This window comes from Nilaparvata lugens, chromosome 10 (genome assembly GCF_014356525.2).
Source record: "Nilaparvata lugens isolate BPH chromosome 10, ASM1435652v1, whole genome shotgun sequence".
NCBI classification, from domain to species: Eukaryota; Metazoa; Arthropoda; class Insecta; order Hemiptera; family Delphacidae; genus Nilaparvata; species Nilaparvata lugens.
This window is the reverse complement of record NC_052513.1, coordinates 5,328,948-5,353,155: the sequence shown is the minus strand read 5'-3', so window position 1 is coordinate 5,353,155 and position 24,208 is coordinate 5,328,948. Positions and strand designations below refer to the sequence as shown.

At 31.6% G+C, this 24,208-nt stretch overlaps 1 protein-coding gene across 4 annotated transcripts in view; it reads right to left on the bottom strand.

Moving 5' to 3' along the window:
- LOC111052561 (protein kinase C, brain isozyme) overlaps positions 1-24,208 on the bottom strand; it is a 195,124-nt gene that overhangs the window by 12,221 nt on the left and 158,695 nt on the right. For 2 of the 4 annotated variants that reach the window (XM_022339282.2, XM_022339283.2), the window contains exons 5-13: positions 18,193-18,321; positions 16,584-16,737; positions 13,247-13,475; positions 10,776-10,805; positions 6,015-6,146; positions 4,339-4,512; positions 2,931-3,022; positions 1,696-1,897; positions 102-290 (exon numbers count right to left, since the gene is read on the bottom strand). In XM_022339282.2, coding sequence (XP_022194974.1) covers positions 102-290; positions 1,696-1,897; positions 2,931-3,022; positions 4,339-4,512; positions 6,015-6,146; positions 10,776-10,805; positions 13,247-13,475; positions 16,584-16,737; positions 18,193-18,321 — 1,331 coding nt within the window. The remainder of the gene's footprint in view (positions 1-101; positions 291-1,695; positions 1,898-2,930; positions 3,023-4,338; positions 4,513-6,014; positions 6,147-10,775; positions 10,806-13,246; positions 13,476-16,583; positions 16,738-18,192; positions 18,322-24,208) is intronic. The other 2 variants (XM_022339284.2, XM_022339286.2) reach the window with 1 other exon arrangement.

The following is a 24,208-nucleotide window of genomic DNA, read 5'->3' as shown; positions in this document are numbered from 1 at the left end:
TTAACCTGCCTATTAACTAAGTTTTATTGTTAACTATAGTTAACCTGTCCTATTTACTAAGTTTTATTGTTAACTTATGTTAGTTTTGCTGTGGTACTGACCCCCTTGCATGCCTCCTTGGCCTCCTTGGAGAGGCCCTTGGGGTAGCTGACCGAGTGGTCGGTGATGGCAGCGAACAGCTCCTCCTCGTCCTCCCCGTCGAAGGGCGGTTGCCCCACCAGCATCTCGTACAGCAGCACGCCGAATGCCCACCAGTCCACCGACTTGCCATACGGCTGGTACAGAATTATCTGCAAACACAACGTAAATCAAATCATTCAACCTTATCATCACTAACTAACACTAACAAAATCATCACTAACCTTCTGAAGAGTCTAGGTTAGTCAATTATCATCATTCCGCCGTATTTGATAGAAAGTTAAGGCCAAACACAGAAAACATTATAAACTGGAGTGTTCAACACCTTGAAGAACGGATATTTTAAAAACGATTGATTGATATTGATTAAGTAATTTAACTTATTCATAGTGATCGATTGATTAATTTAAGTGATTTAGTTAAAACTTTGAAGAACGCATATTTCAACTACGACTGATTGATATTGATTAAGTGATTTATTTATAGTGATCGATTGATGTATTTAAGTGATTTAGTTGACACTTTGAAGAACGGATATTTCAAATACGATTGATTGATATTGATAAAGTGATTTATTCATACAGATTACAATATAAAACGGTTGATTGATTGAGTGATTAATTTATGCAGATTACAATATATGCATAATACTGGCTTACACAAACATTTAATAGCTTACATTACAGCAAAGTTTTTGATGAAAGATATGCAAATATTTGACAATTAATGTAACTTGTTGGTAAGTTTGTAAGCATCATTTTTTTATAGAATGCACATGTCCACAAGACGAATAGTTTTCAAGATAAAAATAAACAGCAATGTAATAAGGCAATGAAACTACATGGGCTTTGGAAAATTGGCGGTGCTTTTTATGTGCTAGTAGGTGGTAGTCGTGATGAGATTGGTCGAATTTCAATTCCTGAGGCTAAAACTTATGAATTTGATTTAAAATACATACAATTTAGCCACACAGTCCAAACACGGTCTTTCGATAGAGGTCATGACTCCATTGTTAATTTTGGAACGAGACTCAAAATGTTAATTTGCCAATTCCTCAACCATATTTTATTACTGTATATCAAAATATACTATACTATCTTATATTCCTTTTACTCATAGCACATTATCTGGTAATCAGCTCAGGCTAACCGCAAGTAAACAAACCTCATAACAGGACTCAATATGGCCGCGTGTCTAAACCTTTTCCTATAGACATTGAGTCCAACCCTTGAAAACAATCGTGCCTGGCTGATGAAGCACCTCCTCAGGAGAGAATGTATTATTTCAAATATTTACTTGAAAACAAGTTTCGTGACTGCAACAGAGTCATTCATTTTGAGGCTGATGAAGCTCCTCCTCAGGAGTGAAATGCATACCTCAATTCGCCAAAAAAGTAAGTGTTTTTCAAATATTTACAAATGTAACACAGTGTAAAAACTACAACAAAGTCATTAATTTTCATTATCATATTTCGGTACTCTCGCTACTAGTTATGATGAGCTTATATAAAGCGCCAGTGACATTGATTGATTGTATTAGAATGAATTAATGACTCACCTCAGGTGCAATATAATCTGGAGTACCGCAGAATGTTTTTGTGGTCTTATCGCCTAGGATGCCCTCCTTGCACATTCCGAAGTCAGCAATCTTGATGTGGCCGTCCTGATCCAGCAGCACGTTGTCCAACTTCAAGTCTCTGTACACGATGCCTCGCACGTGAAGGTAGAACAGGCCTATTGCTATTTCAGCTGAGTAGAACCTGGTCAACAAAATATCAGTTAGGAAGCTAAAACAATTCGATAAATTAGTGATACGATCATATTGAATATGATAATATAAAAATTCGGGTAACATAAAGTTTCCAGTTTTTGGGTTGATTCTGTTGATTCTCTCCCAATCATTAATTTGATTTTGTGATTGTGTGAATACATGAAATGAATACTGTATATTTCTTGAAAAACGCAATAACGTACAACGGTCATAGTCGCTAATTATTGTGAAATAAATAACAATATACAATCAAGTTTACTTATTTTTGAAATACTAAGAATGAATGGAATGGGAATTTCAAAAAGTATTTTTATTTATAAAGAAAACATTGATCATGTATCGATGCAAATCAAGTTTTGAGCATCATCTTCAGTAGTAGGATGGACCTAGACACAACTTACAGTTTGATGTTTCGGCTCAACTATTAACTAAAGCCCATAATTATGAACAATTCAACGGTAAACTACAGTTGAGTTACATGAAGGAATATGGTACGGTCGTGTTTATCATAAAGTGTTTCATTTATGGTTTAAATCAACATCTCATCTATCTACGTTTGAACCGGGATGTACTACCACCTAAGTTTTAATGGAGATTGAACCGCCGTTGGTTTAAAGCAGAAATGAAACACATAAGAATGAATGCAACCATACCTTCAAGGATCATCAGTTAGCGTTAGACTCAGATGAACGTAGATAGGAGATGCATATGACCCTAAAATTGATGTATAAAGATTAAACATTTATCTGCACTTGCTCATACAATATTTTGCATATAATCTTGTTCAGATTTAAATAAGAATATGATCACAGTAGAACAGAATCAATAAAATAATCCAAGTGTGTGCAAATAAATTAATAAGACATCAATCATACCCTGCCATAAAACTTAATAGATTATTATAGCTATGATCCTTCTTTACTTCCAAGTGAGAGATGTTTCAAATTGAGAGAATCTTTGAAAATTATAAAATAAAAAATACGAATTAATCTGTAATGATCATGGTAGGCTACAGAACTTACACAGCTACTGGTTCCTTGAATTTGCCACATTGCTGTATTTGGAACATAAGATCGCCGCCATTTACATATTCCATAACAAAGTACAAACGGTCCTGAAATTGAAACAAAAAATATTGTTTGGTCTGGAAGATAGAAAATTATTATACGATAAGAACATCTCTGAAACAAATCATCTAGATAAAACGTGACTTAACAGTCTTACTCCCAGTTGTATGTACAATGTGCATCTTTTCAATTTAATCGTGATTTAATTAAGGTTTAACCTCAAGAAAACCAATGAGAGGGAGATGGTTGATGTTTGGAATAAGCAATAGAATTCAATAGAAATATTTTGTGTTGATGAAATCACAATACATTAAAAAAGACGAGCATGCAACCTGGCCCCCAAAGCACAAACGCCATTTACGGTATAATAGGCTATTTATTTTCTGATACATAACGACAAAGTTATTTTCATTAAGTAGTCAAAATTCTTAATTTTCTCTCCACAAATGTTTGTGTCTATGAGAGGCAATTAAAGAATTATTTTGTATTTTTGAGATTTGAAAATGGAGCACATTACATTATTTGTTGAGTTTCAAAGAGTGCAAACTAGAATGTTGTAATTCCGCAAGGGTAACCTTAATTACAACCTATTAGCGGATTCTTGAGAAAATATCCAAATAAGCTATCCAAATGAATATTAGACAATTATAAAGAGCCCCATACACTAGGGAACTTGGATCGGCGAACTTGGTTCTTGCGAACCAACTTCAAAGGTTTTGGAGAACTTCTGGCGAACCAAGTTCCCCAGTGTATGTGGAAAATTGGCGAACCGCGAACCAAATTCGTGACGAACTTGATCTTCAATCTGGATTAAAAACTTAGTTCGGTTCGTCCGCCAGGGCGATATATTCTATCTATATATATTCAATATTTTTTCTTCCCACAGCAGCTTCAAACACTCATCTCTAGACCCCGAAAGACACTGAATTAACGAACGGTTGTTCGCTCCCCCACTACAGTGTGTGGGCAAATCCTACACGAACTTGGTTCCCCAAACCAAGTTGGCCGATCCAAGTTCCCTAGTGTATGGGGCCCTTAGATCTATGCCAAATTCTTTGAAAATATATATGCATATACCTATGAAATGTGGGAGCTACGCAGTTATAGATCCATGACAGTCCAAGTTTAAAATCGACAAATTCATGGTAATTCTTTCTTAGTAATTTATGGGACTTGAAAAATAGGATGTTGAATGCATTTGTTGTTTCAATTATTGTTGATTAATGTAGAATGCTCTATGTATTCTACATTAATAATGTAGATAGCAAAAATGTAAATCAGTAATAGCATTATTAATGTAATGCTATCTTCGTTTCAAGTTCTATGTTTTAAATTAGTTTTGAAAGGAATAATTATAACATACCATAGTTTGAAAACATGAATGTAGCTGGACCAAAAATGGAGGTTTGTTGGACAGTGCCAACACCCTCTTCTCCACCATCGTGCACTCCACATCATCGTCTTGGATAATTATGTCTTTCTTTAAAATTTTTATTGCATACAATTCATCGGTTCCTCGCCTCTCAGCCAACATAACCTGGAAATTATTAAAAGGATCTCGTAAGAACGAGTAGTATACTAGATGGAATTGATATGGCGTAAGTCTGATTGTTATTCTGATAGAAATATACCACAGTATATTATTTACAGTATATAAAAGGGTACATATACTACATACAGGTATATTATCACGGTATAATATATTGTAAATACGGTAGCTATAGTCCGATCGGTAGGCTATATTGTAAGATTTTGTTCTATTGATAGAGTCGATCCTGAGTAGATATAATATATCATACATTTACCATTTTCGTTGGAATTTGACTGAATTGTTTTATTACTTCATTTTACTGGATAAAATATGCTGAGTCTGTAATCTATATTGAGCAACATGTGCATTTATTTCTCTTTTAAAGTTTTTTTTCAAATTACATAATCTAAGATTATTGTAAGTACCTCTCTCCACTCAATTAGTAGCATAATGATTGATGGAAAAGTTAGAGTTCTAGTAAGTTAAGGTACTAGAGTATCAATTGGAATACGCCAAGTTAAATTTTAGGTAGATAATTTTAATTTTATAGGTTAAATTTTATATGTAGATTCATAATAAATTAAGAATTTCTAGACTTCAAGCAGAAGTCAGAGAGGAAATATTCAATTCTCTCACAGGAAATATAAGAGCTACTAAGTTATTCATTTATTCACATAAACAAATGATAGTCATCAATATTATAGATAGTGATAAAATTAGTAACATTTTTTATTTTAGTTTGTATTATTTACAAAGTAAATGAAAACATAGTGTCACATCACTATATACTACATTAAAAATTCATATCCATATTCAATACCACAATTTCGGTAAAAACAACAGGCATTTGCCATAAGCTGCTTCAAACCTTAATTTAGAATAGACAGTCTAGAGGTTATGTGGAAATTATACTACCTCAAATACTGACTTGAAGCATGCCCTAATTCAAACGATTGAATACAAGCTTTAATATAAAACTTTTAACTTTAGTTGGCAATAATGGTTGATAAGCTACATAATTTTCATGTTAAAGCCTGTGGGATGTTATTTATTTATTTATTTAGTTATTTATTTACATTGTGTACAAATACTTAACATGAGGAAAGGCACAACAGGCTCATGCCCAAAACTGTCCCATTTCCAATTTATACTATACTGTCCAAATCAAAATGTTGGTTATGTCACTTTCACTTTTCAAAATACAATTTACACTCTTCAATACTCAGATAAACGAGCAAATTTTGAATCAAATGGATACTATTAGAGTCTGAAATTGAAAAATCTAGAACAGTAACTAAATAATTATGTTTTAGCACTCTTCATCGTTCACTTTTTAATAATCAACATATTGGCTTAAGTAGCATTTTTTTCGAATTGAGAACAGAAACCCTTTAGGATGTTTTGGAACTCTCAATCATCCACTTTTTTAATAATCAACTTATTGATTTTAGTAGCAATTTCTCCCTTAATTCAGAACGAAAAGTGATAATCATGATACTGAGACATACCTTTCCAAAACTTCCTTTGCCAAGAACCATCAAGAAGTTGAAGTCGGAGGCTCGAATGACATCTTTTTTGCCCATGTTGTGTGGCACATCTTTGTTGGCAACTTCTGGAGCTTTCTTTGTGATTGATGTTTTCTATAATTCCAGATGAAACGCATTTAAATAAAAGTTTGAAAACTAATTCTATCTCAGTATTATTATTAAGATGATACGTTAGTTGGGAAAAGTGTGTAATATTGGTTCAAATGCTAAGGTTTGATTGAGGAATTATAATTTTCAAAATCATAGAGAGATGAGCTGATTTGATTACAGTCAGAATAATTAATAGCGGTAAATATGACAAGATATCAATACTATACAATATTACATTATTTGTTCTAATTTTCTTACACATAATTATGTAGAAGTGAGAATTAAACCGGGATGTTTTAGAATAAGGAAGAAATTTACAGAAAGAGTCAGAAAAATTCAAAATCGTATAAATTTGTAGAGAGAATATTAATGTTGTGGGACTTTTCCATAATTAAAGAGACTTGAAATGTTGTCAAAAATCCACTTTATTTTGATAATATGATTATTTCTCAGGAGCATGCTTTCGTATATGCTCACACATTATCAGGCCATGTAAGTCAAATAGCTGATGGTGTGAGCACACACAAAAGCATGTTCCTGTGAAATAATCATTTTTATCAAAATAAAGTGGATTTTTTGACAACATTTCAAGACTCTTCAATTCGTATAAATTGACTAAAAACCATAATTTTTTCATTTATTAAACAGAATCATTAGAAACTTCACGGATAGGATACATGTATTTTCAACTTTTTCATGGTGTACAAAATAAAAAATCTAGTTTCTAAAAGTATTTTTCAAAATCTTCTTGATATATTGAATAATCAATCATTTATGAAGTAGAACCAACTATATTTTTGAGCAACAATATTTTTATTTGATATAAGTTTTGTGAATCATTCAAATTTCAACTAGTTTAATCAAGTAATAATGATAATAATATCAAGTGACATGGCTGGCTCAGATCCGGTGTCAGAGTTTACAGGTCGCAGCTGATCAATTTCAGGGCATCTGACATGACCTAACGACTGTTAATAAGCAGCCGGGAGTGACGACTTAGCGTGTTCATCCGAAACACGGGAGTGGACCCAGGAAAATATCTTGCCGGGCCAGGATTTGATCCCGGGTCTCTGAATTATAAAGCCAGTATCTAATCCACTCGACTACAGCCAGTCCGTTTAATAAAATGTTTAAAATAGTTATTGTAGTTTATAGTGATTGAGAATGAGAATGATCAAGAGCAATCAGTATAGGAAAAGAAATTATCAAAAATATGATTGACTAGAATTTTAGTGTTACTATTATTAGAGGTCTAAGTAGTATTATTATTTGATCTTATATTATCTGAAAAACACAACACTTCAAGAATGATTAGAGAAAAATTTCACTAATAACCATACTCTAAAAATTTTAAAGCATAAATCTAGATCTAAGTAGAGTCTCAAATCTACAAGTATAAGTCATAAACAAGTATTAAAACTTGAATTTTTCCCTAGAAAAATGGCAAAATTGTCCATAAAAGCGAAAACAAATTTGTTTGGATTGAGATAGAAAAGGCGACGAACTAGTATATTATTGGAAAAATCCGTCAACTATGTGCTAAAAAAATAGTTAGCTAAAGCAACGTTGGAATTCATCCTGAATGGTTGGAAGGAAAAAAGTTTTATAAATAATTATAGATAATCCACCAATTAATCTCAGAATTAAAACTGGCCTCCTTTTCTATCTCATTTTCAGCACTTCAAAATACTAAACTGAATAAAAGCACATCATAACATTGTCTCAACGAACTAGGATTCATTTTCAAAAAAAAAAAAAAAATAGAATATTATATTATATTTGGATTAATTAGAAGATGAAATAATACTTTCACTCTACAAGCGCTATTGTTTGGTATTTTTGAATATTTATTAAGCGATGAATTGAGAATCTATTTTAAACTATTCTAATGAATACTAAAATATTGTCAATATTTTCATGAATATTCTTCCAATTTGTGAATATGAATATTGCACTAATAAATTTCTCAGTGCTGTATGAACACAAGTCACTTATTGTTTCTGTAAAACCTTTAAAACTAATAATTGATTACAGCCTTCTAAACTCTAAACAGTACTTGAAGCAAGAATACAGGAATGATAAAAATCTGAACTAGAGAGATTTTTCAATTAGCACTATAGCTACATGATTCATCAGACATTCATGCATTCATTTCATTGTTGATGTATTTATTTCTAATTAGAAATCCATAAAAGTATAATTTTTGCAAAGTGGATACATAATTTCTGTAATAGAAAGAAAAATAAAAATCTTACTAAGATTTTTATTTTTCTTTCTATTTCTATAAAAGTAGTCCTATAGAGAAAAGAGATAAATAATTTCTGTAATAAAAAATTAGATTATTATGATGAGATTGTATGGTTGATAAATCTTTTATATTTCTGCTCTAGATGGAAGAAGATGATAGTCTCCAATTTATGCCTGTTGAATATTTTTTCATCTTATAACATTTTCTTGGTTATTCCAGATATGAGGAATTTCACAGAGAATTATATTTGTTTGATAGAATGCCATATAAATAAGGAAATTGGTATAAACATGGAGCATAAAAGAGAATCTAAATTCATTCCATATTTCATAATTTATGTAGAACAAGTATAGCATATGTAAGGAAATCAAGGTCTATAAAAAGGTTTCTATAGACCCTGAGAGAAAGAGTAGCACATACATAGCAGGAATACATGTACGGTAATCAAGTTTGAAAATGATTTACTTGTTTACTTTATTATTTATCAAATTTATTACAATTTGTGTGATTAAGAATTTTCCATGGGTTTTTAAACCTTATTTTAGGCTAAATGGAAATTGAGATGAAATGTTTTATTGGATATACAATCCAATACACTGAGAAACTATTTTGATTTTTCGGTAACTATTGATTTATAGAAATGTGTCAATTGACAGACGAAGAAATATAATTTTATAGCAGAATTTAAAGATCTGAAAAGGAAATTATCAAGATAAAGTGTAATAAAAAGCTTAGAGCATTAATTCTACTCGTATTTGTAAGAAATTAGGTCAAGTATCACACATCATTCACTCTGTCAAACAAGTCCCAGTTCAGAGTTGTGATTACAGTAAACTGACTAAACTATTCTGTCCGACTGAAGCTGAGTTTTATCACTGCCAATAAATAGAGAAGCATCTAAGTGAGAAAGCGCATGACAGTTCGTCATCTCATGCTACTAGAGTTCATTTAAGCTCGAAAATAAGTCGGGTTGCTGGGATAGCTACTCTACTTTCAAGACTGAACTTTTTTTAGTGGATGTTTGTTGTGAAACAATCTTAGGAAGAATAGGGGACCTCAGTAATCGTGGATGAAAAAATAAGATATATAATATAATATATATAAATGAATTGAAAATGGCATCAATGTCCGAAACATGTTGTGATTAAATATTTCAAAAAAGGGTACTAAGATTTTTATTTGTCTTTCTATTTCTATAAAAGTAGCCCTATACAGAAAAGAGATAAATATAATACTTTTATTGACAATCTCTTCACAGCAATTTGATATTCATCACTCTCTAAAATTTAAACCTTATTTAAGAGGGAATTTAAAATGAGTTGTAGCAGAATTAACATAAACTCTCCGCTCTAAAGCAAACAGATACCCGAAATTCACTGTGCAGTAAAACGATTTTTTCTAAGAACAGCAATAAATAACTGTATTTTGTGATATTTGAAGGACGAATTGTATATCTTAATTATAGTGGCGAAGCCAGCGAGATTAAAAAAAACAATTCAACGTTGTATATTATGTCAATATTTATTTAATGAATAAATATCTTGGTATTGAGAGCCTCAAGTAAGTTATATTTCATCAATATTAAAATCTTCATGGGTAGCATTATAGACTTGAAAATTGGAATTCATTTATTTGCAAAATAAAAATACTTACAAACAGCATGAATATAATTTTACATGAAATTGAATTTTTACGATATTTAAGCTACAGATTTATTGACAAAATGATAATCTCAAAAATGTATTATCCTAAGTAGTCAAACAGTTCAAGTACAATTCAAGATGTAAATGTACAAGCTCAAACATACAATAATCATTATTTATTTCTACAACTTTCATTTAATGACGTGTATTAATGATAAACATTTTCTTTGCAAAACTCACATAATAACATCTAATGAATTTTTAATTCGTATTTCTTTAGGCTACTCAAAGTTTATTACTAGACATAAGAAATTCATAGTTCAACCTGATCAAAGTGTTCTCATAAATTTTCGTGGAAGTTTATTTGAACGGGGAAAATCATGTACTGTATATCCTTACAAGATTTTTTACATATTCAGATGGATCTCTAGTTCAAGGGATCTAGGATAGATAATCAATAAACATGTACATCCTTTCAAGGATTTTTATTTAATTCCGATAAATCTCTAATTTGAGGGATCTAGAATAGATAGTCAATAAATGTATTCTAGATTCCTTGCTTTAGTTGAATTACTTTGTTTTGTTCAGTCCAGAAAGGAAGGAAAACAGGCAATCAAATGCAACAGGTAACTAGTTTCTAATATTAGAGTAAATTGAGGAGGTTAAGAGTAGGAGTTTAAGAATTGGGACTAGTTGAGAAATGACTAAAAGAAAGAGAGAGAGTTAGATAGTAAAACCCACCGAACGATCACGAGTCTGAATTTTCGATCCCTGTATAATAAGAGACAATAATATTTATTATAGTGCAGATAACTGCTTTATTAGAGTCAACATTAGAGCAACACTTTAGTAGATAACACATACAGTACTTACCAAAAGCCAACTAGAGTTAAGAGTGGAGTTTTATTCGATTTAGTGTTAGTATTTCTTTGACTGTGACTTTTCACAATGAATAACACACATGCTGAACAAAATCTAAGATGTTATATTCAAAAAATAGAATAGACTACTAGAATGAATAGATTTAAGATGAATCTTCGGATAAACTTGACTCAATAGTTGAAAGATTATTGATTTTAAAAAGATGACCTATCATTGAAGAAGGAATCCAATTACGATATATTATGTAGAACAAGGGAAAACTATGCCAACGTTTATTCACTTCATTACTTTTAACAACTACATTACTATACATTTCTGCAATGAAGAAACTGTCTCCTGTTTGACCAATAATAGCTATGAACAGGGTTTAATTTTCAATTTTAGAAATTATGAACGGTTTCTAGAAACCACTAGTGGTTTCATTATGAGAAACTTTCTATCCCTAACATATTACACATTATTTTAATATTGATAAATTATGTACTGAAAATTTATATTTTAATTAGGCCAATTTAACAATGTTCTATGATGAGATATTGATTTTTCTGTTATTGAACAATTTTTCGATGAATGATTTGCATTAAATTTCATGTGTGCTTGGAAGTTATTTATTAGGAGAGTGCTTTATTAAAATATTCAGAATAGAAACAAGCAAACACCGAGACAATAGTGGGATAATTGTTGGGTTGCATTATATCATTAACAAAGATAACATCAACATTCAGAAAGTGGGTGATTGATAATGTTTGATTAATTCTCAATTTCAATGTTCCATTACAAAATATTCTTTGCGATGAACAAATCACACAATTTCTAAAAGGCACTCAAATGGAACAAGCTTAAATTAAATCTATTCAATGGTTCAATTTTCTGAATTGATGCTTGATTGGTTATTGAATCATTCCACTCGAGTCAAGGTAACAATAATGTCATTCTTGAGCCACAGTCACATTAGTAACATAAATTTAATGATTAACTATTTAGATTTCGACATCATGAACAAATAATGTATTCAATATTATTATCATTTTCCAAGTCAGTAGCGTGTACGAGAATTAACCAAACATTATTTTGAGAGGAGAAATAAATAATACAAAAATATAAATACAATCAAGCAGAGGCAATTCCAACACCAAATAGTTCTTGTGGTAGAAAGAGCAGGCTCAAGTTGTATTACACACAATTAAAATTAACAATAACTCTGAAAAATATTCTATTCTAACAGTAATATTCATCGGATAGAATTTTTTTGAAACCTTGAATATTCTTGCATTGGAATTCTTATAAACTGCATGTTGTGCCCCGTATAATGAATTTTGACGCTATAGAATTCAACAAGAAATAGGAATTTAAGATTCAATTGAAGCAAACCTTGATTATTTCATTATTAACTTTGGACTAATTGATCTTGAAACCCATGAAAAGTTGCATGAATTTCAATAAGTTGAGGGCAAAAATAAGCAATACGGTACTTGTTTTACTTACAGAAATAAAGTATTATACAGTCTCAACAGATTTTTAAAATGTTTAAATTGCATTATAAAAACAAAATTTTTCATAAAATTGCACAGCATTTATCCTTCAAACAAGTGTTCTGTCACCTTCATTTGTTACTTGGGAGATTTTGACAAATCATACCAAATTTCACGATTATTCTTTTAAAAAAAAATATGTCAACTCAACCTCTTTCATTTGTCTTTCGACACTTTGAAAGTGTCTTTCGTGAAATGACACTTGATAAAAAAAGAATTCAGTCAAATTTTACTATTATTGTTAAAAAGTGAACATTTTCTACGGTGCCCCACCCTTATTTTTGACTCTACACATAATAACAACAAAAATCAAGTCAAATTTCAAGACAATTCTTCAAACAAAATGTGCTACACCTCATCATCATTTCTGACAGAACACCTAATAAGAACAAAAATTGCCTAATTTCAAGATAATAGTCTTGAGAAATGTGTCAACTCACCCTTATTTTTGACACGACAATTGATTAAAATAATAATAAGCTAAATTTCAACAGTCGAGAAAAATGAGTCAACTCACCCTCATTTTTACTCGACACTTGATTGAAAAAAAATACTGTAAGCGAAATTTCAAGATAAATATTGAAAAATAATTGGGAATAATGTGCCACCTCACTCACATTTGTGACTCATTCGTGACTCGACACTTGATAAGAGGAAAGATTAAACCGAATTTCACGATTATTTTTCAAACAAATGTGTTAACTCGCACTCTTTTTTGACTTTACACTTGATGCGAACAAAAATTAAGGTAGATTCGAAGATAATTATTGGAAAAAATGTGAATAATGTGCAACTCACCCTCATTTGTGACTTGACAGTCGCCAGATCAGCACCCTCGTCGGGAACGGGGACATTGTAGAACTCCCCCTCCTCTTCAGTAAGCAGCTTGAACCATCCCTCCACGGGTGACTTAATTATTTCCGATATGCCGAACGACAGAGATCCCATGAAGTCGTTGCGAGACGTTCTGTCCCAATCCCACACCTCGATCAGGAGTCTTCTGTCCTTGTCTTCGCTCTTGAGCTCGCTGCAATCCACATTCAATTCAATTTATTTGCCATTTTATAAAATGATACAAATATTAATACACATCAATCAAGAATCAGAAGCTACCCAAACTAAAATGAATAGGCTATGATTTTATTGCCAAGGAACTATACAATGTCTTGAGTAACTAGTATAGAAACTTAGGAGCAATTTCATGAAAAACAAAACAAACAGACCCTTGAGGTCCATATGGGCGATTAATACAAATGCCTGTACACACTATGATTGTTTGTTGAATGAAGAAATTTGAATTTGAACCACGGTAATTGTCAAAAGACGCAATCTCTACTATAAACTTACAATGAAGAAATGTCAAGATAAAGTTGAATGGAAAGTTGAATCTAAAACTATTTCAAGTTGAACTCTTATTATCGTTCTGCAAAAGTAATATTTTTAGTTTGTCATTATCAATGAAATATCAATCACATCAATAATTGATGTAATATTAAATGTAAATAAATATTAAATATTAGAAGCTATCAAATTTTATTGAAAATAAGTAGTCATTCAACTCCAGCTTCACTATAAAATTATAATAAAATCTTTGGGAATGAAGAGATGTGGAACGTTGAATCTGATATAATTTTTTCCATCATTCTCTTTAATCGTACTGCAAAACTGATAAAAGATAAAAACTTATATAAAAATTTCATTCTTTTAAAAAAGAAAAACTGATGTCAAAATTTCATTAATAACTGATATCAAAAAGGTAAAAACTGAAGATGAAACCTAGATAAACTTTTAAAACGTAAATAAAACTTTTAATACAAAGTTTCCAATTTTTTCTAGATATGACAGTGAAATTGTTTGTCTATGATCATTTTAAGACATGAAATGGTGCGGGTTGAATGTAACACAGTGTATTTAGCAATATTTAACCAGTAAATGTACATTTTCAACTATAAATATTGTCTTTACTAGATTAACACGCACTTCATTACTTCTATACTGGAATACACACTATAGATAATTTCAATTCTGTGTATACATATAGTTTCTATTCTGAATAAGGATTGTTTTTAAGAGTCCGTAAAGTTTCTGGTTGGAATGTTCCAATGTATTCTAATTTATGGAATAATGAACTGAGGTGGAATATAAAGTAGCTTGAATCTAATTATTATAAAAGCTTGGGAGCTCGTCTTTTAAGCAAATTTCAACATTGTACTTTGTTTCCCATCTTTGAATAGTGATAAAATTTGTTAGAATATTGGAATAGATTCATCTTTCGAATAATCTATAGATTCATAGATTTCATCTTTTTGATAAAACTTGTTAGAATATTGAAGTAGATTCTGGATGATGCAGAGCACCGAGTAAAAAGGAATACGAATTACATGGTCCATGTAATCTTGAAATATTTATTACCAAAAAAATATTCATTTATTTATTTACAAATTGCTATAGAGGATTACCAAGCGATCAGCAAAAAAAAAAAACTTCAAGGGATAAAATTTCAACTATCTTCAAATTTACTTTGTCATTTTGAAAATAGGGGGTGAAGACGATTATTAGATGAAACGAGACACAAAATCATTAAGATTATTATAATGAAGAATTATAGCCTATAGCGTTATTTTTAGTGAGTATAGATAGGGAAATACATTACTGTCTTGGTGAGGAGGAAAGCAAGTATACAGAGATACAGATATAGTGAAGAATGTACTAAGTTTACATTTTCTTACACAGTACGAATGCTACATAAGAAAATAACTCATGGGATGGTTGAGGTTTATCACTATAGATAGATACATAGATAGCCTACTATATTTTCCTCCACCTCCTGTCTAAAGTGCTTACTTTACTCCCTTACATAATCTTTGTGTCACTATAACTTTGTGTCACTAGAACATAATACTAAAGTGTCAGTTTTTCGCTCTCGGGAGGAAAAAAACAGGAAAACTCCCTAGAGCGTAAAAGTAACTCCATTTTAATGGAAAACTTTCTAGAGCGTAAAAGTAACTCCATTTAAATAACATGGGAAGCATCTCTATTTTAAAAGCGTACATTTGAAATAGGTTAGAAGGTCTAAGCTCAGATGAGGAAGCATATAGAGTAGTCATTAAACCAACTAAATTCAATATCTCAACCAGACATTTGATCAATATATGAAATTTATGTTTGTATGCTAAGATTATTACAAACTTCATATCTCTATACTAAAAAAATGTATAATTTTTTTTCTATTCCATGCATGTTATTCAAAATACCAGCCAACGAGTACTCCTCATTAACTAATCAAATTTGAAACGGGAACTTCATCATCATAGCTGTAGTTGTGGCGGCCATTGTTGGTACAACTTTTGCCGACAGATAGTGCATAGCGCTGTCGGCGGAGAACTGTGATTACAAGCCAGTTTTTTGTTTTTTGTTTACAAGCCAGCTGTTTCTGTTAACTTTTTAGATTGAGTTGTAACACATTGTTTGGTCACGTACGTTTTTAAAAATTATTTCATTTACAGTTTTTTATTAAAATGTAGGTGGAGGAAAAATGTTGTGTATATCTCACGAGTGAAAAATGTTTTTCTCACTCAGGAAAATTGTTGCCCTCGGATTCGCCTCGGGCTTCAAACTTTTCCCTCAGGGAGAAAAAATAGTACTTTTCACTCTAGATATAAATAACTATAGTGCTATAACTATAGCAATAACTAAAGCACTATAGCAATAGTGCTATAACTATAACTATAGTGCTATAAATAACTATTTATTTGCACTTGATAACATTTCAAGTGGTGTGGATGAAGTTGAGGCAATAAGAGCCCTCTTTTCCACTTAAACCACTATACTGAGTAGAGTATGTAAATAGTATAGTTGAGTTACTCATTAGTAGAATTCGGATGATGAATCAACTCACCTAATTTACTTGCTGCTTCTCTTTCACAAATTGTTCAAGATTTCTGAGATTTAAGAGATATTCAAGAAGAGAAATAGAAATAGTATCTAGATAGATACTCAATCTAGAATAACAAACTTCTTAGCTTATATTATCATCATCATAATCATCCATTCTGTATTCTTGAAGAACAGAAGAGAAGATTGATCTAACATGAAGAAAGGAAGAGAAAGAGAGCAAAGAATAAGGTCAACTTACAATGTGAGCGTCTCATTCCAAACAGGATTCAGATTGGACTTGATTGTTTTCGTTTTCTTCTTGACGTTGTCAGAATCAGGAATCAGCTTGAGTTTCACGTAGGGATCCGACAGTCCGTTGGGATCCATTGGAATCAGATTTTTGCCCTGCCTCACTGAAAACAGCACAACGATTTGTCAGTTGGTAGGGGCGTGCAGATTACATCGAAATCTCTTGAATCACAAGTAAGTGTTGAATCCTAGTTCGTTACGGATCGATAAATTCAAAGATTTAGATTTTGATTAACTCATTACAACCAACGACAATGACTGTGTCAACTGTCAACTTGACTCATCTTTTTGGAAAAGTGTATCTGCTCAAAGCCCCCCTAACCACGAAATTTACAAAGATGAACAATAATAAAATTTTCTGATAATTCCTATGGATTAAAATACAAATAATAGAAGAGAATTTAATGCTATACAACTTTTTCACTAACAGGTTTGTCGTGAAATGATCATGAGAGCTACTGGAAGCAGATAATTAGCATGATAATCAGGCCCGGTTGCAAAAAGCCTGTTAAATATTAACCGTGATTAAATGCCACGAGAATTAATCAAAGAAGACTTCTTTCCAGAACAGCCTACTCTGATTGATTCCCAGGGCATTTAATCATGATTTAAATTAAACAAACCTTTCTGCAACCAGGCCCAAGTGTGTTATTGGGGGAACTTTGCGAAAATTATCGATTTTCAGCGGCACTATGTCTCGGGAACCATCAACATTAGAAAATAACTGTAGGTTTTATATTCAAGTTTAATATGATCAAAAAAGTTAGTAAGTGTTTGAACTGGAAATTGGACGAGTGAAAGAAACATATTAATGTACTTTTCGGACCAGTATATGATAATATGTATCGTGGGAGGATATATTCGTGGGAGGTACAGTAAGTTTTGGGATGTACCTGTTGTCCCTCCCCTGATCATTTTAATAAATTGTGATTCAATGAGTGAATAAATAAATAATTTCAAAATACAAAACAGTAGTGTCATAGTGGCTGAAGGACAGAGCATTTTATAGTATCGATGAATATTTTGATTCTGATATGTCTCGTGGGAAAGTGTAGAATGTTTTTATATTATGAAGCCTAATGTGGACCTACTGTATTGTGTCAATGACAAATAAAAATTCTATTATATTCTGAGTTCAACGTGTAAGTTGATGATAAATAGCTTGTATACCCAATACATAAGGAAGTTGATAAAAACCGTACAATATAAGTCATAATGTTGGTTAAGTTTGTAGAGTGAATATTGATGTTGTGGAATTTTTCCGTAATTGAAGAGACTTAAAATGTTGTTAAAAAATCCACTTTATTTCAATGAAGTATGCTCCTGAGAAATAATAATTTTTATTAAAGTAAAGTAGATTTTTTGACAATATTTCAAGTATCTTCAATCATAATTTTGGAACTCTCAAATTATAAAAACAATTATTACGATAGTTGAACTGCCACAAGGAATATTATTGAACGATACGGATTAAACTCGATTGCCGCCTTATTAACAATGTAGTATATCAAATTATGGTTCACCACCATTTCTTGTTAATCATTGAATTTGAAAATTACCTTCGATCGTGAGCTTGCTTCCAACGCAGGTGATTTTGAGTTCAATACGGCCTCTTCGCTCGGTATGGTCACATCCACACAGATTTGGTACACTCTCCTGGCATCGCTTGTGAACGTTCATGTCACATGCTGATACATCAAACACACTTCATTAATACCAAAAAATATTATCCATCAAATTTATAAGAGGGATGAAAATGAAAAACATCAATGGAGCAGTTTAATGAATACTACAAACCTCAAGTTGGAGGTTGATGGTAAACATTTTCTTATATGGTATAAATTTGACAAATCTACACACCCCTTCTGTAGGAGGTCAGTGGATAAAATGAGATGAAACATTTTCAATAAGCCAAGCGATGAATCATCATTGTAATTTGCAATAATGTAGCTTTGGTTATGCTGAGACATTTATATTCATTGAATTAGTAAATGACTGATTCTTTTTTGATGGGATTCTAATTTTCAAGAAACAAAATGAATGAAATGGGAAGAATGTCAATGAAACAAAATGAAAATACCGTAATTTATTAACTAATAGTATTTCTATTGTAAATATGGAATACGGTGTTTATTAGCAAGAGATGTAAAATTGAGTTCACAATCAATAATTGAAATACCTAAGTAATTATTACTCACGGACAACAAATCTATAGAATATAAAAGCAGTGGTTCAGTGCTGAACACATAAAATACTTGAGAACGTAGTATTCTAGAGATGTATTATAGTCTTATAGAGAGAATAATAAAGAGACAAATAGAATTCCTGATGAAGCAATAATGAATAAAATTTAAATTTTATTGATGTGTTAATTTTGATAAAAAATCAAGAATGAATCAGTAACTAATCAATAGACAATTCATGGCCAATTCTAAATCACTTTCGCAAAGATGTTTGAAAATGTTGTAATAGTTTTTCAAAGCCTTATAATTTTAAACATCAAATTCTATACTCTAAATTCCAAAGTCTATACAATACAATTTGAATTGAGTGAGTTATATGGCTTAAAACTGGTTGAATGCATAAGTAAGCAGAAGGAGAAGGTTGCTAAAAAGACTGGAATACTGTGTATGCTACCAAAATAGTTCTTACAAGCAAATATCACTAATAAAGCAGATAGAGGTAAAGCAAGAGGTGAAAAACATTCATAGTAAGACGAAAACTTTAAGAATAGTAGTTTTCAGGTTGTATATAATAGGGGAATTCACAATCTCGAGATAGCCAGAGAAGTCTAATTATTTGCTAATTTGAATCAGTGGTTATATATTTTTTGTAATTTGCTACTATACTAATGCATTGCCTTAGTAAATATCAGGAGTAAACGAATAGCTCGTCTAAATTCAACATCGTGAATACTCCCAATAGAGTAGGTTACACATTGATGTTAACATACGAAATTCTCTAATACTAGTGACATTGGATAGGGAAGATTGGATTAAAGTTGATTATTTCTATAATCATCCTAAACATAGTATTTCGATTGGAATACGACTTCAGGTAGGACAATGAACTACATGCTAATCCCCAAACTATCTCCCTAGCCAAATTTGGAAAATGTTTTTCAAATTCATAAAACAATGCAGTATTAGTAAGTTATAATATGGATTTTAATAGTTTTATCATTGTAATACTAGATTGAGTTCAACAATTGCAAGAGAATACTCATTTTCAAATCTATTCTTATCTCGCTCTAATGCCTGCGAATAGGGAAAATAATCGGATCAGGAACCAAAATGGCCTCCAAAGCTATCAGCCAATAGAAAAAGACTCGGATTGACAACACTGATAAGGAATACAATCACTGTAGTATAATATTAGATACTATGTGATTATTATACAATATTAGATACTATGTGGTTATTATACTACTCGTATATTAGATACTATGTACTAAGGATTGTAGTTATTATTCTGAGTGCACTGTTGCAAAATAGTCAAACTAGTAGAATAGTCTGCAAGGCAGAACTACAACAGAACTCGACAAGAAACAAGATTAGAGTTGCTGACTGAGCTAGTTCAGAATTAGACTAGTCCAATAACCATGCAGTGAGCTGGTATGAAGTGTCAAACACACAAGAAACTAGAGTGGCAAATGCAAAGTGACTCTCTGAGATTAATAGGTTATCTGTCAGGAGCGACAATTGCTAATCGAGAGAAAAGCTGCAAGTTGCGATGGATGAAATCGGATGCTATTCTGGAGTGGAGGACAAATTTGATACATTTATCATCTCCAAGTATTGAACCAGACAGCTGTATAACACAATGCTACTTTCAACTTCAAGAGCTAATATTCATTTCCATCTCCAAGTATTGAACCAGACAGCTGTATAACACAATGCTACTTTCAACTTCAAGAGCTAATATTCATTTCCATCTCCAAGTATTGAACCAGACAGCTGTATAACACAATGCTACTTTCAACTTCAAGAGCTAATATTCATTTCCAAACTATTCTAATATGATTCATCTGCTCCAATAGAAGTGAATCTGAGTCAAAATAGTAAATTGAAAGTAATGAAGTTGAAACATAATTTACCAGATTGAGGCCTTGTCTCTAGTTACACACTCATCGTTTTTTTTGGGCGTACTTTCAACTTCAAGAGCTGATATTATTGTTTCCAAACTATTCTAAATGATACATCTGCTCCAATAGAAGTTAATTTGAGTCGAAATAGTAAATTGAAGCTGATGAAGTTGAAACATAATTTACCCGATTGCGGCCTTGTCTCTAGTTGCACACTCATCGTTTTTGGGCGTACGATTTTTTGCCGTTCTTATAAATTCTATTAGATTGAACCAAGGTACCTAGAATACATTTATTACCATGATATTTATGTATTTTAGGTACATTGGATTGAACATAACTTGACAAACATACGATGTGATCATGTGTTTGTTAAGTTCCATTCAATCTGGTAGAATTTATAAGGACGGCGAAGAATCGTACGTTCAAAAATCGATGTGTGTGTAACCACTACCTCCGTCAACAAAGCCGTAGTGCATTCGTGTGACGTCATCACATGTAGGGCTCCTCCACCAATAAAAACACTAGCTGATATAGATCAACTCAAATCAACGAATTTTTATTGATGTAGGAGCCCTACCTGTACTGAAGTCACACGAATGCACTACGGCTTTGTTTACGGAGGTAGTGGTGTAACTAGCTTAAGTCACTTATGAAATCTAATGAACCATTAAATCTATAGGTTGATGGTCGATTAAGATAAGTGTCCAAGAAACCAGGCCTTAATATTTTGTATTTAATATGATCGGGTTTGATACTCACTTTCTCACTACATGGTGATTCTGATGTCTATCAATTGGTTTTAGATCCACAGATCCACACAAAATTGTCAATGATTACTCGAAGCTCGGAGGTAAGGCAATATTACTACTGTATTCAATTAGTGAGACTTTAGTACTGAGGAAGAAATATTTAATTATTTATTATTTTACAAAGGCGACTTTCTAGACGTATTTTAAGCCTATGTGAAGATGATGAGATGAATGATAATACAATGAAGGTAAAGTTAAGAATGAATAAAATTGATAGGTTATGCTATCCACTTGAATTGATTTGTATTTCTAACTAACAATAAATCTGTGGTTTTCGACAATTTCTTAGTCTTTTTATTTATTTAATATGAATAATTACCACAATATCAACTTCTCAACTACACAAAAAGTTAAATTCTTTTTGAGTCTCAGTAGAATTGAAACTAAGGTTTTTGGCATGCCGATGGGCATTTTCCACTGAATTCCTGAAATATGATATAATAAAAAGAACAAAACTTTATTCAATTCGCTATTGTTCGAATCCATTATTGTCCGCATTTTATATCAAATCTCATCACAGACGAAGTTTTAAATGGAAAAGGAAGCTTAATAGGTTTAAAACAACCAAGACAAAGATAGATAGCTAAACTTGATTATAAGTAGAATGTTTGCATTCGATAATTGATTGACAGAAGGTTCAGATAATTGATTAACAGGATAATTAATCAACAGGTTACATTCATCAAAGTTGTGCTGCAAATGCTTCAAAGGCTGAATAATGATTATTAGGCTGCTGACACCAAGCTTGTATTTGATGAGATTCACCTGATTGAAATTCTGATTAGAGGAAGGAATATTTTAGAGACTGATACAAGATGGAAGAGGGATTTGGTGGAGATACATCAGATGCCCAGTTCAATCCCTAATCAGGTTTCTAGGATGGAGAGAAAAGATTGAAAACCTGATCCAGAATTCAGAAGGGATTACCCAGTAATATATCAGGTGCTAAAGAAAATCCAATTCCACAGGGCAGACTTGATTCCTGGTGGGCAAATTGCAAAGTCGATCTGTGTGCCAAGTAGGAGCATATCTTTCAGTGGAACGAATCAGAAGAAAAGGGAAAAGAAGAAGAAAAGGAAGGAAGAAGCCAATCGTCAATGATTGAAGACAAACAATAAGCAGAGAAAGCGTTACAGAAAGGAACATGTGATTTATTAGCAGCGTCCAGAGAAAAGTCACGGCAAGAGAAAAATGGCAAAAGTAAAAGTTTTAGTTTCCACCATTTGATGTACAGAAACTTTCGAGAGGATTTTCACATCTCACACAATCGCTGGATGGGGAATTCACTAGACGTCACCAATCAAATCGAATCAGTCACATTATTAGAAAATACTGTGAATAGTTTTCCACATCTAATGAGATGAAGCTACTAGAGTCTGGTTCAAATGAGTTGATAAAATAATATTCAAAATCGTTGCCCTTATGTATTGAATGTGGAACTTCCCAGTAAAGAAGATGATTTGACATTTATTCAAATGTCCAGTTTTGTTTTTGAATTCCTGATGAAGCAATAATAATATATTTAAATTTTATTGATGTGTTAATTTCGATAAAAAATCAAGAATGAATCAGTAACTAATCAATAGACAATTCATGGCCAATTCTAAATCACTTTCGCAAAGATGTTTGAAAAATTTTGTAATAATTTTTCAAAGCCTTATAATTTTAAACATCAAATTCTATACTCTAAATTCCAAAGTCTATACAATACAATTTGAATTGAGTGAGTTATATGGACTAAAACTAGGTTGAATGCATAATTAAGCAGAAGAAGAAGGTTGATAAGAAAACTGGAATACTGGGTATGCTACCAAAATAGTTCTTACAAGCAAATATCACTAATAAAGCAGATAGAGGCAAAGCAAGAGGTGAAAAACATTCATAGTAAGACGAAAACTTTAAGAATAGTAGTTTTCAGGTTGTATATAATAGGGGAATTCACAATCTCGAGATAGCCAGAGAAGTCTAATTATTTGCTAATTTGAATCAGTGGTTATATATTTTTTTTTTGTAATTTGCTACTATACTAAAGCATTGCCTTAGTAAATAGCAGGAGTAAACGAATAGCTCGTCTAAATTCAACATCGTGAATACTCCTAATAAAGTAGGTTACACATTGATGTTAACATACGAAATTCTCTAATACTAGTGACATTGGATAGGGAAGATTGGATTAAAATTAATTATTTCTATAATCATCCTAAACATAATATTTCGATTGGAATACGACTTCAGGTAGGACAATGAACTACATGCTAACCCCCAAACTATCTCCCTAGCCGAATTTGGAAAATGTTTTCCAAATTCATAAAACAATGCAGTATTAGTAAGTTATAATATGGATTTTAATAGTTCTATCATTGTAATACTAGATTTGAGTGAAAAAATTGCAAGAGAATACTCATTTTCAAATCTATTCTTATTTCGCTCCAATGCTAGAGAATAGGGAAAATAATCAGATCAGGAACCAAAATGGCCTCCAAAGCTATCAGCCAATAGAAAAAAAGACTCGGATTGACAACACTGTTATGGAATACAATCACTGTAGTATAATATTAGATACTATGTGATTATTATACAATATTAGATACTATGTGGTTATTATACTACTCGTATATTAGATACTATGTACTAAGGATTGTAGTTATTATTCTGAGTGCACTGTTGCAAAATAGTCAA